Raw genomic sequence first — 16,389 nt, 5'->3', positions numbered from 1 at the left:
AGCGAGCCTGGCTGAGGAATTCTGGGAGTTGCAGTCCACAAGTCATAAAAGGGCCAGGTATGAAGACCCCTGGTATAACTCTTTGGGAAGTCATGCAAATTAATAGCTATACAGTGTTTTAATATTCCATTTTGCAACTGTGGATAGCTTATTATTCATCCAACTATTTCAGGCACTGGAGCCATTACAAATTTAGCAAAACTCTGAGCACTTCATCTACATAGACAGTTCACTTCAAATATTACATGTTGTGATTTATTATTTTTTTAAAAAAACCAGTTATTTGATTAAACCCTAGCAGCTTGTTTCACTCATAACAATATGCTATAAATTATAAATTTGCAATTTTCATTTGCAGGTGTATAGAACAAAATTCTATTCTATTGTATATACCTGCAAATGAACCAAGCTGCTGGGGTTTATCAAATAACTAGGTTTGTTTTTTTTAACCACAAGTTGTGATTTTTTAAAAAAAAAAAGCTAGTTATTTGATAAACCCTAGCAGCTTCTTTCACCCATAACAATAGGCTATAAATTATACATTCACAATTTTCATTTGCAGATATATACGTTGCATTAAATGGTAACATGGTTTTATTTTGGTTTGGTATATTGTACAGACCCGGCAAGTGTGCTTATAAAACAAACTATGGCTTACGATATATAAATTCAGGGCTCACACCAAGGAGAACATTTTCTGAATTAGTTTTTGCCTGAGTGTGCTTTTCTTTTTCTTTTTCCATTTTCTGGAGGAGCATTCAATCGTACCTATCAAGGTCTTCTCCAAACACAACTTCACCCATTCACCAGCTGGGATCATCTGCTCTGCAACCAAGTTTCTGAAGCAAAACATATCTTAAAACCAAAGGAGTTGGAGAGGGCGCTATAGGCCACATGGTCCACCCCATTCTGGGTACAAAATTTTGGATTTGTAAGTAGATGCAACCGAAGAGAGAACGTGCAACTGGTCCAGAAGCGGTTACTTACCAATGACCGTCTCTTCCCCTTTGGTGGCTCCTACGAATGGAGTAATCTCTGAAACTTTCTCTGCTCCCTGTCGGGATCTGCTTTCTCTTCTCACTAAAGAAACTCTCCTTGGTTCCATGGTGTCTTTTTTGACGTCTTTGATTGCCTGTGCCATCTCCTTGGGACTTGTTCCTGAGGCTCCTAGATCTTCAGCAAAGTCTTTTGGAGTGGAACTGGGAGAAGGGAGAGTCTTGCGTTGACTTTCTCCATTGTCTTCAGCCTTTGCAAGTGGTGCTGGTGAAGTAGGACCTGACAGTTTAGGTATCTGCTCGCTCCTCTTGTTGGGAGAATGGGCTCCTGTCAGTTCTTGTGTGGGCTCAGTCCTGCTGTCCTTTGAGGGCACCTTGGTTTTAGAAGGTTCCTGAAAATGCTTACTTCCTTCAACTATTGGCCGCAAGGAAAGCGGAGTCAACCCTCCATCATGTCTACCTCCAACACTTCCTTCTTTGCTTCTCAAATCCTCGTCTGGAGCATCGTTCATCCGTGCATTGACTGAAGGCCTGCAAAGAAATCCAGTTTAGATCTTTCCTTGTAGCCTTTGAATTTAATTTAATCAAGATGTTATCCAGTCACTTCAGGAAGGCATGGACTTGGGAAGAGCTTTTCTTGAGTTGGCAGGCTTCAAAAGCATCACCCTTCAGCCCCATTCTCTACGCTGACCAAGGCTAGTTAGTGATGCTGGGAATTACGTTCCGACATCTGGAGTACACCTGGCTGAAGGCCAACAGAGATCATACAGCTGTCTTGCATGTCTCCCGGATGGGCTCATGGATATGGACATGACGACAAAAGAGCTCCATGATCTTTTTCATCCTACACCGACAACTCTAACTGAATCCCTTAAGCCAGGGGTGTCCAGCCATGACAACTTTGGATTTCATCTCCCAGAATCCCCCAGCCACGGGGCTGAGCAACTAGTGAGTGGAGCCATAAACAAAGGTGGTTGATATCCTCTTTTCTTTTTACCGCTGCTTCTTTACCAAGCAGCAGACCAATGGGAGGGAACCGCTTCAGTCTCACCAAAGATCCAAAATGATCTCTAATGTACCCTATAAATATTGAAATCTGATTTATTGCAGATTGCTAGCATCCCTCTTCTCTGAACCTTGCTATTCTTCCCGGCGAAGAGAAGATTAAGCAGACTTAACTACTGGATGGGGTGTTTCATAGTGCTTAAGTCTGCTTAATTCTGGACTTTCTTCCCCTTGAGGAAAAACACTACAGGTATTTGTAAAATAGAGATGGATTTTTTGCAGGACTTTCAGTTCTACTGCATTGGGGTTTTTTTGTCCGCTGATGCCCCTAGTGGACATTTTCTCTGTATCAAAGGTAATCAATTGAGCTAGCCTTTTATTGAGTCGAGACCATCCAATTTGGATCTATCCTCGAAGTCAATATTTTTTCACACGTCTGCCACCTTTGCACATTCACAAATGGTAGCCTGGACAATCCTCACCTCAGGATCACCCTAAAACTTACCATATCTCAGATCCGTTTCTCCTTAAGAGTCTTCAACTCCATTCTTGAAGCTACCTTGAGACTCCCAACTTTGGAAAAAGTGAACTAGGGGAAAAAAAAAGGTTTTCCTCCCTAACTACAATTATTCTTTTTTTCTAAAGATGATAACATATGTATTTCCATTTGGCCAGCTTTGCAGAATTCTGTTTTTAGCAACACACCTCCTGTTAAGTCCTAAAGTCCAAAAGACGATGCTGCTGAACTGAACTCTAGCTAAAACATATTGCAAAGGAGCAGTGTAAGGTGCTAATTTGACAAGCATAAGGGATGCTATTTGTCAGGAATCAGGATAAATCAGGTACTGATATAGTCCTTGTCAGTAAGATTGTTCAGACACTTCCAGTGAAGGAAATACTTAATGCTAAATCTGGATTCAAAGAGATACTTAACTGTATTCCTTGGGACTGCTGAATCCCATGCTATCATAAGATGGAACTGATTTCAAAAGTCCTTATGGAATCACAGAATTGTAGAGTCAGAAGGAACCGCAGAATCATCTAGTGGTGGCCCAGTGGTTAGAATGCAGTATTGCAGGCTAACTCTGCCCACTGCCAGGAGTTCGATCCTGACCGGCTCAAGGTTGACTCAGCCTTCCATCCTTCAGAGGTTGGTAAAATGAGGACCCAGATTGTTGGGGGTTAATAGGCTGATTCTATAAACCGCTTAGAGATGACTGTAAAGCACTGTGAAGTGGTATATAAGTCTAAGTGCTAGTGCAAAATGCAGGAAAGCCAATTTAATGATCCTTAAGAAATGATTCAACTGCTGCTTCTTAAAGACCTCCAGAGACAGAGAACCTATAACATTTGTAGTTGGAGCTACAGCTTGGTCCTCAGGAAGTTTTTCCTTACATTCAATCAAATAATTTATATTTACTCGGCATCCAGATAATTTCATAACAATTGCTACCACGGGGGAGGGGGGGGGGAATCCTAGTTCCTAGCTTATCTAGCTTTAAACCAGCTTTCCTTCAAAGGAAAACAACCAATGGAGGTTGCACATTTATAGACAGTGGACCACCGAATGCTGTGCATGCTGAAGTACCCATAAAACCTACTGCTTTTAAGCTGTCCCTGTCAGCTTGCCAGAAATATCATGGTGGGGACTGTGAAAAGCATGAAGCCGGGTGAGACCCACCTTCGTTCTAACAGAGTTTTCTTTCTCTGAATCCAAAATTAGAACACTAGGAACTGCCAATTACCTTGTCCTTATAACTTCACAGTCAGGCTTTGAGGTAGAAGACACAGCTTCCCCAGCAGGAATGTCAAGTCCACTTTTTTCTCCTCGCTTCCATTTTGGAGTCACCTGTTTCTGGGGAGATTTTTCTTTATCCCTATTTTGGGTCTCCGTCAGATTGTCACCGCTTGGGCAGAAAGGGCCATCCTTCTGGACAACGTTCCTGTTCCCCGTTTCTTTTTGTCTTGGAGAATCCTTGGAGCCATTCGCCCATCCCAAAGGCTCTGTTGGTTCAAGCTGGGCCATCTTCTCTGCAGCACATGGTCTGGAGGTCTCCTTGGAAAGGACCACACTGGCCATGTTTACCTTTTCACGTGGTCTGTGCTGCTCACCCAACCTGGTCCCTTTTTGGTTTTCTACAAAAATTATTTTCAGAGGGAAAAGATAATGCTGGAGAACATTGACAAGGCCCACGTTGCAGAGACAACTGCAAGAACTTAGAATTAACTGAGTAAAATACTTCTCGTAGTATGTTTATTTATTCAGTATATGACATCTCATAATGTATAATTCAGGGGTCTTCAAACCTGGCCCTTTTATGACTTGTGGGCTTCAACTCCCAGAATTCCTCAGCCAGAGTGCCTGGCTGAGAAATTCTGGGAATTGAAGTCCACAAGTCGTAAAAGGGCCAAGTTTGAAGACCCCTGATATAATTCATACAACAAGGAGTCACCAGGCATTCAATAGTTTGCAATTCAGTACATTATGAAAATCTAGCTGTAAGAAGCGAGCTGTTACGTGGAGCTACACTGTGATTGTATGTGTTTGGGTATTGCTTTCTCTGTGAACAGAATCATTACATTAACGTGGGTTTACAACGTGGGTTGATGTGCGAACCCAAACACATGCAGTTTACAATTTTATGAAAGCAGCGTAGAGAGCTGAACCTTACCTCAAATCAGAGATAGGCAAACTGCAGTTTGGACATCAACTTCCATAATCCCCAACTAGTAGGGTCAATAAGAAATGAGGACACCAGTAATCTGAAGCATCTGAAAGGCACCAGGTTGCCTTCTCTGGCCTTAAGTTAAACCACCCTATTAATTTATTCTCACACATTAAAGAGTCTGCCTCAACATCACTTAACAACAAGTATCTATATTTATTAATACCTTCCAAAGAATCCTTGCTTTCTGTCTGTGTTCCTTGCTTGGGAGTTGCATGCTTTCCTTTTGAACCCTTGTCTTCTGGCTTATCTTTAGTCTAGAAAAGTCAAAGAAAACCCACAAGGTCAATTTATACACATTTCTTGCAAAAATGAAAAGACAGTGGCCTGTCATTGCTTTCAGTGTGGACAGCACAGGGAATTACGGTATTCCACTATTTCCAGCTACTATTTCTTCTTGCCTGTTTGCAAACAGAGGTGAGAGGTTAGCTAGAGAGATTGAATTATGGGAATCGAGAGATGCTTAACACCTTCAACAATGTGAAAGTGAAAGAACATCCATATCTCTAGTTTCCTCCATTCTTTGCTCTTGTGATCATTTGTCTTAGACACGCCAATCAACGGTTCCAATCGGGGCTGTGTCTTGTATTGTGAGATCTCCTGAACATCTGTGACCTGAAACTCATTTCGGAGCTCAACAAATCACAAGATTGTCCCAACCTGATTGGTAGAACTTCCATTCCAGAAGCCCTTGTGATGACATGCTCAGATTAGCAACGTACTTGTCCTTAACCAGGTGATTTTGGAAAAAAATAAGTCTTAGGTCCTAGATCAGTGGTGGCGAACCTATGGCACGCATGCCACAGGTGGCACGCGGAGCCCTCTCTGTGGGCATGCGTGCCGTCGCCCCAGTCCTAGGCCTTCAGCTGGGTTTTATAAAACCTTTTCACTTTAGGCCTCCACCACCGTGTGCAAAAAAAAAAAAAGGTTCAATCAGTTAATTTCAACTTCTCGCGGAAAAAAAAAAGATCTTGCAAAGTTGGAATTGATTGAACTTTTTAGTCCCACCCAGCCACACCCACCCAATAGGCCACACCCACCCAATGGGCCACACCCACCCAGCACTTGATGAGGCATAAGTGGGTTTTGGGTTGCAGTTTGGGCACTCGGTCTCTAAAAGATTTGCCATCACAGTCCTAGATCCACAACAGGGACATTCCATCCTCATGTTCATTACCTTTTTCTGGGGAATCAACCTTGCTAACAGTTAAGCTACTGGTCTATGGGACACCATGGCTGAGTGTTTCATGAGTTTAGTTTGCTTGATCCTGTTACTTACCACTCCTTTTTTGGATTTTGCGGCTTGCAGTCCATAAAATACATTGCTAATTAGCATTTCCCCAAACCCCCCTCTTCAACCATTCTCCCAGCTATTTCAAAATAAGATGATTAAACTCTCAAAAAACAGCACACGCTATTTTGAACTTGATGTTTATTTACTTCATTGGACTCAACTTGAGCAAGAAGGGATAGTCTCAGGAGATTCTGGATGTTTATGCATTTGAATTTAGTATCTTGCCTTGTTTGGCTCCAGCTTATCTATGCCTTTTTTGAGTGATGAGAGATCTATCACGCCATATGGCAGAAGGAGACATATCTCATGGAACCTTTCTGAAGCTTTTCTCCATCAACTGATAAAAAGCACGCATTCAAAACAAGGCCACTAATGGCAAACCTAAGATTTGTAAGTGCGTTGGTTTATTTCACTTGGATTTTTTTTTCCCCCTATCAAAAAGGGAACAAGCTAATGCAAATAATGCTCTGGCTGAATGTAGCTTGTCTGACGGATCTACAATCCTTTGCAGAACCCTCCCAAAAAAGCACCTTAGGAAATGATGGAATGAGGATGGGCCATCACTTCTATGGGACATTATACTGAACAAGACGCCCAGGCATTTGCTTGTTTATTTATTTACTTGTTCAATTTCTGAAGGGTCCTTGGTGGTCTCTGAGCTTGGTTGTTTTCCTGCAGACATTTCATTACCCAAACTAGGCAACATCATCAGTGTTAGAAGGGAGTGGGGTTTGTTCTCTGTTTATATGGAAGTGGCTTCCCCAGTCAATGTTGGTGCAAGTGTTCTCGGTGGTTCCTTAGGGGTGCTAGCACTGATGATGCTACCTAGTTTGGGCAATGAAACGTCTGCAAGAAAACAAACAAGGTCAGAGAACACCAAGGACCCCAAGATTCTCCTCCTCCTCCTCCTCCTCCTCTTCCTCCTCCTCTCTGCAAATCCCCCCTCTTCTAGCACTGATGATGCTACCTAGTTTGGGTAATGAAACGTCTGCAAGAAAAGAAGCAAGCTCAGAGAACACCAAGGACCCCAAGATTGTCGTCGTCGTCTTCCTCCTCCTCCTCCTCCCTTCTAGCACTGATGATGTTACCTAGTTTGGTTAATGAAACATCAACAAGAAACAACCAAGCTCAGAGAGGATCAAGGACCCCTCGTTTCAACCCTGAGCTAAGAGTTTTGTACAGATAGATTGACCAGAGGGACAGCAGGTGAATTTAAAAAAAAAAAATGGAACGAGGTTCCTAAACATTTCTCACCTGCTTGTAGATGTGCTTATCTCACTATTTCTGAAGGAAAATTTATAAAATTTAGCCATTATTTCAGATCTTGACAAGAGCATTGGTAATCAAACACTTTCATTTTCACACCACTCATTTTTAGTGTCTCTTTGGGAGAAGTTGCAGCAACACTTTTGTTCAACTGAGTATTTCTTCCCTGCAATTTTAATTTAGAAAAGATACAGAAAAAAATATTCCCAAATATGAAAAGTTAGAACAGTAACTTTCCTTATTTTTTTTCTCAGATCCAGAACTTATCATTAATCCTCCAGTTACAACAAACATTCCCAATTTAAATGTCATTTAAAATGCCTATATTTTCTTTTCTTGCATTCTTCAATCACTGGGTATAAAAGTGAACAAGAGCTGTTGATTTTTTAAAAAAAACAGTTGACTTCACGAATGTGTGTTGCACTGAACGGTAAAAAGAATAGCTCGATCCTAATGTTTATATCATTTTGTTTTTTTAGAATGAGAAGTTCAGATTTTGTTTTTCGTTGCTCTTTTTCATGCCTACCCATTTCCTTTTCAAAATACAGCAACACAAAAGGAACAGCAGCAGAACACGGATAAACACGATTCAACCCTATTAGTTGAAGAGTAGCAGTCAAAATGATCCCAAGAGAGTCTACAGGCACTGGATATAATTTCATTAAATATTCCTAATATGGGAAAATTAAAGATTCCCATATAGGGAATGTGAAGATGCTCACCTCTTCCAGGATTTCAAGCAAGCTTCCTTTCCACCAAGGAACACACCCTTTCAAAATGAAGTCCACCATCTTTGAGTTTCTGAACATTTCTTCCAAACACTTCACCATCTTGTCAATAGCATCCACAGCTGTCTCCACCTTCTCCATTTTTTCCTGGTACTTGGAAGCACCATGACGCGTTGCTTTCACCAGGTTCAAAATCTCGGTGTACGTATTCTGAGTTTCTACCTGCTGGACACCATCTTTGCTGCGATGAATTCCACAGATTGGGTCCACAGGAGAGTGTGATGCGCTTAGCTGATGGAGGCCTTTTTCCAAATCATCAATGCCTTCGTTAACTTTCCAGATTTTTTCGGTCAAGTCTTCTTGGAAATGCAACAGCTTGTCTACCTTTTCGTTGATAAGGTTGAGTTTTTTGTCCATTGTGTTTACACAATGGTCACCTGAGGCCTATTTATAAACGCTTCTTAAGACCTCAGGGCCCTTTCAGACATTCCAATGGGAAGAGATTCAGTGGGCTGGCACTTTACTTGTTGAAATTAAAGGGCAGTGCTTGGAAATTATATCGTCCTTTGGGATGAAACTAAAATTCTAGAACCTGCTAAGAACATGTCATCTATTAGCTGCTATGTAACCCACTCTTATTTCGTATTATCTGTTTTCTTCTTACATGCATGCAGTGATGAGGTTGGTGACAACTTGGCAGTCAGCTTAAAGAATCCCTCCCCAGCAGCCTTCTTGCCGTCACAAAACCATTTAAAATTCTTCCCTTGAGAGGCTGTTGATAACCAAGCATCTTAAGAATGGGCAGCAGCTGAATAGTCGAGATTCGTCCCGAGGAGAGGAAAGTTAGAATTTTGTATCGGATTTTTCTGATGGTGCGAGAAAAACAGCTTATAAAGTGATTCTTTTCAAAGAAAGGGGAAAAAAGGGAAAACTGAAAGGGGAATTGAAGCAAAGTTAAATTCTCCCCAATTTAAAAAAAAAAATAGGGTGTTATTGTCAAATACAAAATGTACACACGTTGGCCAACACCGCATACTGGCCGTGCTTAAAATTGGCTGGCCGTCAGGACGTTAAAAATAGGACATTAACGACAATGATACAAAGCACACACATCTCACGCCAGCATGCCTTTCAAAGCAGAAACAACTCAAGTCAAATTCTTTCGGTTGTGCCAAGAGAGTCCTCCGGCCTTTTTTGTTTTTATTTTTTAAGAAACAGCAGATCCAAATTGTTTTTTTATAATTAATAGCAAAACCTTTAGTCTTACAGGCTACTCCTCCCCCCCCCAAAAAAAAATTCTGTTCAAATTTAACATGAATTATATTCCCTATGATGACCCAAAGTTCTGCCTACTTTTTCTATATTCACACAAATGAAGGCTACTGCAGGAGTTATTTGAATGGTATTTTTTCCACCTACAATATCCAGATTTTCACAGTGTGGAAATCAAGGCACTTGGTCTCCAGAAGCAGATGATATTTTCCCCCACAATGTCCAGATTTTTACCATATGGAAATTAAGGCACATGGTCTCCAGAAGCTGGGTCCAAATACAATTGTTTGTTATTCTTTGGTCAGTTGAATGAATATATCAATGAATATCCAGAAGAGCCTCTTGTGGCTTTCACCCTTTTGTTTTCCACTGAGCTCCCATTCCAGAATCTGTATTTCAATCTCCAGGGAAGGTAGTCCAGATTATAACTGAAGTCACAAGTCTCACCGCAACCTCTGAATCAATCCAGTCCAATCTGTACTGGATCGCTAGCATCAAGTTTTATGGCAGATTGGCGTTTTAATAACTGTTATTTTGATTGATTTATTTGCCCCTCTGGGCACCTTCAGGAAGCAGAGTGGGATTAAATAAATATAGATAGTGAAGCAGGTCCCCATCCTTATGTTGTTGTCTCTATGCGTAATGGTATGTAAGAATGACCTTGGGAGACAGGAGGGAGAACTGGACAACCTGTATGGTAAAGATATCTCATCCCACAGAAAAAGGGAGGGTGTGGGAAAGATTTTAGAAGGAACTCTCCCTATGACTGATACTGGGAGTTGTGATCCAACAAGTTTAAGAGAGCTATCTCAAAGATGCTTTTGCAAAAGGCAACTGGACTGGGTTTTTTCCTTGAGAAGGAAGAAAATTTTGTTTTGCTTTTCATCCAAGAAGCTTCAACATTCTAAAAGAAGGAGAAAGAAGAAAGCAAACTTCTTCTTCTTCTTCTTCTTCTTCTTCTTCTTCTTCTTCTTCTTCTTCTTCTTCTTCTTCTTCTTCTTCTTCTTTTTCTTTTTCTTCTTCTTTTTCTTCTTCTTCTTCTTCTTCTTCTTCTTCTTCTTCTTCTTCTTCTTCTTCTTCTTCTTCTTCTTCTTCTTCTTCTTCTTCTTCTCCCAGTTGCCTTTTGGAAGAGCACCTTTGATGCAACTATGACCTGGATGACCAAGATTCTCCAGACACTTAGGACAGCTGTTGTTCACTGCTCTCATGGGATTGAACATGCTCATAGCTCATTCTTGATCACTCTGTGCATACAAAACCTATGTTGTTTTCCTTGGGGAAATGTGATTAACTTTTCATGCACCAAGTTCTCACATCAGGAGGATTTTGCAACAATAGGTTTGCAGCACAGCATGTTCTTACTACTCAAGCTAAAATAGCTATGATTAGCAGCAATGGCACCTGGTCCTGCCCCAATTGTTATATTGGCATAGTTTATCCAGGGCCCCACATTCCCTCTGTCCCTCTTTCTTCCCAGCTAGTCTACAGGCGACAAATCAACATCTGCCTCATCTTAACTCATCCAAACGCTTGTCCTTCAACGTCACCACCACTACTCTTCTTACTAAGAGAAGAACTAGCTGCCCAAGTGGACTTTTAAAGTAAGATTCCTTTGACACCTACATTCTAATTTCAGCTTGGCACATTCATCTGCCAGCTCACTGTGACATTTGCATTTGACGTCATTCACATGTACAAGAATAATAGGGTATCAGCAATCTGATCACAACAGCTAATCGGGTAAGAGAAGCAGACGGAACCTCAGTTTACTTGCTGTTCGCCAGGTAACCCTTTAGGCTGTTGAATTACTTAGGTGCATCTACTGATTTATCAGAATTATTATATCTTCCCTCCCAGCAAACCAACTCCAGTAGGTCAGTAGGAAAAAAAATAACAAATGACTAGTTCACTCTTTGCTCAGAAATCTTGGAAGCCCTGTTGGTTGGGAACACAACAGAAGAGTAGACTGCTTGAATCTGAAGCTTTGTGGAGCCCACATTTTGTAACCGAGGGCCTCATGAAGTCAAGAGTTGCTTGTAGCAGTTAAAATACTCTACACCAGCGGTTCTCAACCTGTGGGTCGGGACCCCATTTGGGGTCGAACGACCATTTCACAGGGGTCGCCAAACAACGCAGTCCGCCATTTTCCCCCCCTTTTCCTTAGCTGTGCTACTCCCTTTTATTCTATTGGCTTTTGAAAGCCAATAGAATAGACTCTCTTGAATAGAGTCTAATTCTATTGGCTTTCAAAAGCCAATAGGAATTATCCAGGCTGTCTCTGCCCTGCTGAGCCCGCCAAAAGTCCCATTCTGCAAACGGTGCTGCGACAGTTGAGTAGTCCTCGACTTACGACCGGTTGAGTATTCGACTTACGACCGGTTGGGGGTCGTGGGATTAAAAAGGTTGAGAACCACTGCTCTACACAGTCAACATTGTAAGCCCCCAAAGTATGGGAGTGGAGTTGAGACCAACAGTGAGGATTTTTTTTTTTTTAAAAAAAAAACATCTAGGCCTTCCCAACCTGAGATGAGGTTTTAGTCAAGAACGTCTTCATCCAGAATGCCGCTTTCTAGCCACTATTTCACACCAAAAGGTTACCTTGAGTGAAGATCCTTAATTAAGTTCCGTGCTTACTACAACCCACGACATTTTGGCACATGGATGTATGAGTGCTGCGGACAACTATACTCAAAATCATCTGGTTTGGAAAAGATGGCAACATGAAAATGTCACTGTTGGCATTCTCTACCAGCTTCCTTAACTTTGCGCTACATAATGTGTTGGAAGCCACAGTCTGGTGAAGATGCCGTGAGGAATGGCTGGCCGCAGGACATCTGCATTCCATGTTTCTGCTTACGTGTCCCGGCAGAGTTTGCATTACCGTGCTTAATTTTCTGTTGTAATACTAATAGCCTACTTATTTTCTGAGTGCCAGCTCTTAGATACTTAAAGGATGCCATCTATATGGAAAGAGAGGGAATTAGAGGGCTTAGGACGGTGAAGACCATTTTTAAGAGACGCATGGTGAGGAGAAAAATAAGGGGGGAAAAATGAAAGGAAGGAGAATGCCATAAAAACAGCCCCTTGAAGCCTAAGCATACGCAGTGAGTATATGCAATTATAAGAAGCCGAAGAGACAGAAATCAGATACTGCAGAGAAGGGAAACGAACGGAGAATTCTAGAAAAGTATCCAGCTGGTTGTATTCCTAAAGAAGAAAGTAGTGCTTGGTTATATGCACAAAGGAAGAGGAGACAGGACACCAGAATTTTGCCAAAAAAGCTATTTTTAGAATGAAATGCCCAGGGAGCAAAATAATTGGAACACCCCCATCCAAGCTAAAAGATTGCCCACTAGGATACAAGATCTAGTCAGCCGTTCGCAAAGTTACACTAAAATTTAACCTAAGCCAGGAAACACTGTATAAGAAAAGAAAATACGGGCATTGCTATATTGGTTAATATTTAGAGAAAGACTAATGGCATCACCACCATAATGTGTGTGTGTGTGTGTGTGTCCATATATGTCCATGTATATCTGTTTGTGTGTCTGCATATAAAGGCAGAGATATGTGCAATCTTTCATGGAGAGCACTGTTAAGGACTTCATTCCTGATTTTTTTTCTTTTCTTTTCTTTTTTAATGATCGGATTCCTTCCTTTCCTGCCTCCCCGCTCTTCCCACCACCACCTCTTTTTCCTTCTTTTAAACTAATATATTCAGGCTAAACAGCTCAGAGAAAAAGACCAATGAAGTTGTATTTAGATTTCCAAGAATGCGAGAAGGAAGTGACAGCATATGATTCGAAAGAATGTTAAACCCTTGGTAAAAACTGCATCTTCCAAACGAAAAACACAACCTGGGACTTTGCTTTTGTGCAAAACGGAGTCATAGTCACATTACTGAGACATAATGAGTAGAGTAGAGTAGAGTAGAGTAGAGTAGAGTAGAGTAGAGTAGAGTAGAGTAGAGTAGAGTAGAATAGAATAGAATAGAACAGAATAGAATAGAACAGAACCTTGGGGGTCTTCTAGTCCAGCCCCCCACTCAAACAGGAGAACCTATACCTTCTCAGACAAGTGACTGTCTAGCCTCTTTTTAAAAATCTCCAGTGATGGAGCACCCACGATTTCTTAGATGTAGATATAATGAAGCTTTGTTTGGAAATTAACAAACAAAGAAGGAATGGTTGCATGCCTTCACAGTTCATCAAAACAGATATTACAAGAGCCTGGAGACATTTTTATTCTCTATCATTTTTGAACGGTTAAAAGAAAAAAATTTGTTTCAAAGATGTCAACCTCAAACTTCATTTGGAGAGCTACTTAGAAATGTGGACCACATACAATGATCTATATATTAAGGTTGCCTTTGCTTTTTAAACATATCACATTACACGAATCTCTCCTTAGGATTAGTGTGATGCTAAACATGTCAGCTACAAAAGTCCACGAGATGTTCTATTCCTTAATATGACCATTAAAACATGGAAGAGGAAACCAAGGCAGGCGAAATCTTAACCCCCATCGCTCAAAACTATTTTGCCCTTTTAATAAAAAAAGATGATTCAAATGACAGCATGGCAGAAAACAGCTTCATGGATGTAGCGTCCAAAACTTATAAATCAAGAGATACGTTTCCTTACCGCAAATTTCTTGATGTAATCGGAGACACTGGATCCTCCCATGCTCAAGCAAAGGGACTTATGCAACGAAGAACTCTGATAAAGGGTTCCCATATTTTTTTTTCTTTTTTGCACTCGTTGGGCAGACCACCAAGGACGGCCCACCGTTTTTAACTCAATTAAAGGAATGGAAGGCTAGCTCAATCTCGCTCGGCTGGACAGCCTCCTTCATCTGTCACCGAAGCAGGCATTTCAACCACTTTCTTATCTTGAAGGCCGAGCTCTTATCTGTATTCCTACAGCTCACTTCCTGAATGGCTGATAGGGGCCACTGGCACGGAGCTGCGGGCGCTGATGGGACTAATCTGAAATATGTACAGGGACTCCTCTTTCCATTGCACAAAAGCCCTTTTGTAACCCACGAGCACCCGATGCCATTCTAGGAGTATTACTTTCAGGATAAGCGAATTATCCCACCTAAATTGAATTAGAGGGCTTTGCAATGTGTTGGATGTAGTTCTCAAAATAAAACTACTTCAAAGTAGTTAGGAGCATGAACAAAGGTGATAAAATTGGGAGCTCATTAAGGCCACCACCTCTGTTCCTGTAGTGAGCAATGAGCTGCCCACTGAGTTAGATTTCAGGTCTTTTCAGAATCAAATCCATAACAATGGTGGGAAACTGATCAAAGAGAGAAGCAACCTGGAATTAAGGAGAAACTTCCTAACAGCGAGGACAATTAACCAGTGGAACAACCTGCCTCCAGAAATCGTGGGCGCTCCATCACTGGAGATTTTTAAGAAGAGACTGGACAGTCACTTGTCTGAGATAGTACAGGTTCTCCTGCTTGAGCGGGGGGCTGGACTAGAAGACCTCCAAGGTCCCTTCCACTTCTATTCTATTCTATTCTATTCTATTCTATTCTCTGTTCTGTTCTGTTCTGTCATGGTTCTATTCTATTCTAGTCTATTCTAGTCTATTCTAGTCTAGTCTAGTCTAGTCTAGTCTAGTCTAGTCACATTGAGCAAGCAACTCCATTAAGTGTCATCTCAAAGACAAACTTTTCAGATAGCGGAAGAAATTGCAGTTTCTTTGTTGTCTATTTCTCACAATATATGTGGTATGTAAGAAAATCCCTCTCTCACATTCACACCATGTAGAGACTCTGTATTTCAAGACTGTACGGGAGTTAAGAATAAGCATTAAGTTGGTGGTAGAGCACACAATTTTGCCTGACAGCAAAGGTCCCCATTAGGAAATCTGGCAGCTGGTTTGGAACAAACAAGGTTCAATCAGCCTCCCTTAATTAGCAGCTCTAAATACAGATACCGGTTGTGTACAAGGACACAGTTACCCCAGTGGTTAACATAATACAGGAAAATAAACTGCATTATCAGTCAGATTTTCTCTGCCTTTGGGCTTTTTCTTTGGAATGCAAGCATTTTTTTTCTTTTCTTGAGGTTCTGCAGAGGGTAGGCAGGAAGATTACCGTACAGATAACTGGATTTTTTTTTTTTTAAGTACATGTTCCTTTTACTTTGGCATTTATAGCTTCATTGTTCCCAAGGAAATTTTGAAGTTAGCAGTGAGTGAAAGTTACTTTTAGAAGGGGTTAGGGTTTTATTATTGTTATTTTGCTGCAATTGAGCATTTCAAAAACAGACAATAAAATAAAGACGTGTTTATTTACTTAGCCCCGATTCAGGGGACGTTATTTTCCCAGCTCATCTCTGAAAAACCTGAACATTCAAGGTGTCACAAGAATGGAAAACAACATTCTCAAAGACGTGACTCAAGTGCTGCACCTCTGTATGGTTAAATGTTTCAAGAAAGAACTGGGAAAATGCCTTAACATTCATCCACAGCCACTTCTTCTTGAACGTTCAGAATTGCTATTGGCTGCTTGGATAACCATCATCTGTAGCTGCACCTGACGTATGAACAAACCCAACTTATTAAAAATTTCAGGCTGCTTCCAGTGTTGGAGTACCCCCAACTTCTGGAGGCAAGTTGTTCCACTGGTTAATTGTTCTGTCAGGAAATTTCTCCTTAGTTTTAGGTTGCTTTTCTCCTTGATTAGTTTCCATCAATTGCTTCTGATCCTGCTTTGGAGAATAGGTTGACTCCCTCTTCATATATATACATACACACATACATACACACACACACACACACACACACACACACACACACAAATGCTGCTTTCCATCCTTAATCTGTAACTGAAAGTTTCCCCTTTCTATGAGCAGACCTCTGCTCATGGAGGCAATCTATTGTTTCCTGCTTCAGATAGAATAATAACCAATTGCATTTTACTGAACATAAAAACAGAGGTTATTCCTGCAGGTAGCAGGAAGAGAAAAGAGTGTGATCCTCAGGAGATTTCCCAGTCCCGTTCCAGTGTGGCATTTTATCCCAGCGGAGTCCAAAAGCCTGCCAAATAAGTAGCAGGCAGCTTCGAAAGACTGGGCAGAAATTTCA

The 16,389-nt window shown here is 41.2% G+C and overlaps 1 protein-coding gene across 5 annotated transcripts in view; it reads right to left on the bottom strand.

Annotated features, from left to right (window-relative positions):
• Positions 1-16,389, bottom strand: part of MYLK3 (myosin light chain kinase 3) — a 32,583-nt gene that overhangs the window by 10,720 nt on the left and 5,474 nt on the right. For 2 of the 5 annotated variants that reach the window (XM_039352461.1, XM_039352460.1), the window contains 3 exons: positions 4,893-4,983; positions 3,746-4,136; positions 988-1,526 (listed from right to left, as the gene is read on the bottom strand). In XM_039352461.1, the coding sequence (XP_039208395.1) occupies positions 988-1,526; positions 3,746-4,136; positions 4,893-4,983 (1,021 nt within the window). Of the gene's footprint in view, positions 1-987; positions 1,527-3,745; positions 4,137-4,892; positions 4,984-8,008; positions 8,648-13,929; positions 14,172-16,389 lie in introns of those variants that run through there. The other 3 variants (XM_039352462.1, XM_039352459.1, XM_039352463.1) reach the window with 3 other exon arrangements.

This window comes from Crotalus tigris, unplaced genomic scaffold, assembly GCF_016545835.1.
Source record: "Crotalus tigris isolate CLP2741 ecotype Arizona unplaced genomic scaffold, ASM1654583v1 scf7180000018432.44079421565:4894166, whole genome shotgun sequence".
In the NCBI taxonomy this organism is placed as follows: Eukaryota; Metazoa; Chordata; class Lepidosauria; order Squamata; family Viperidae; genus Crotalus; species Crotalus tigris.
Note: the sequence above shows the minus strand (reverse complement) of the source record. Positions and strands in the feature narration are given on the sequence as shown.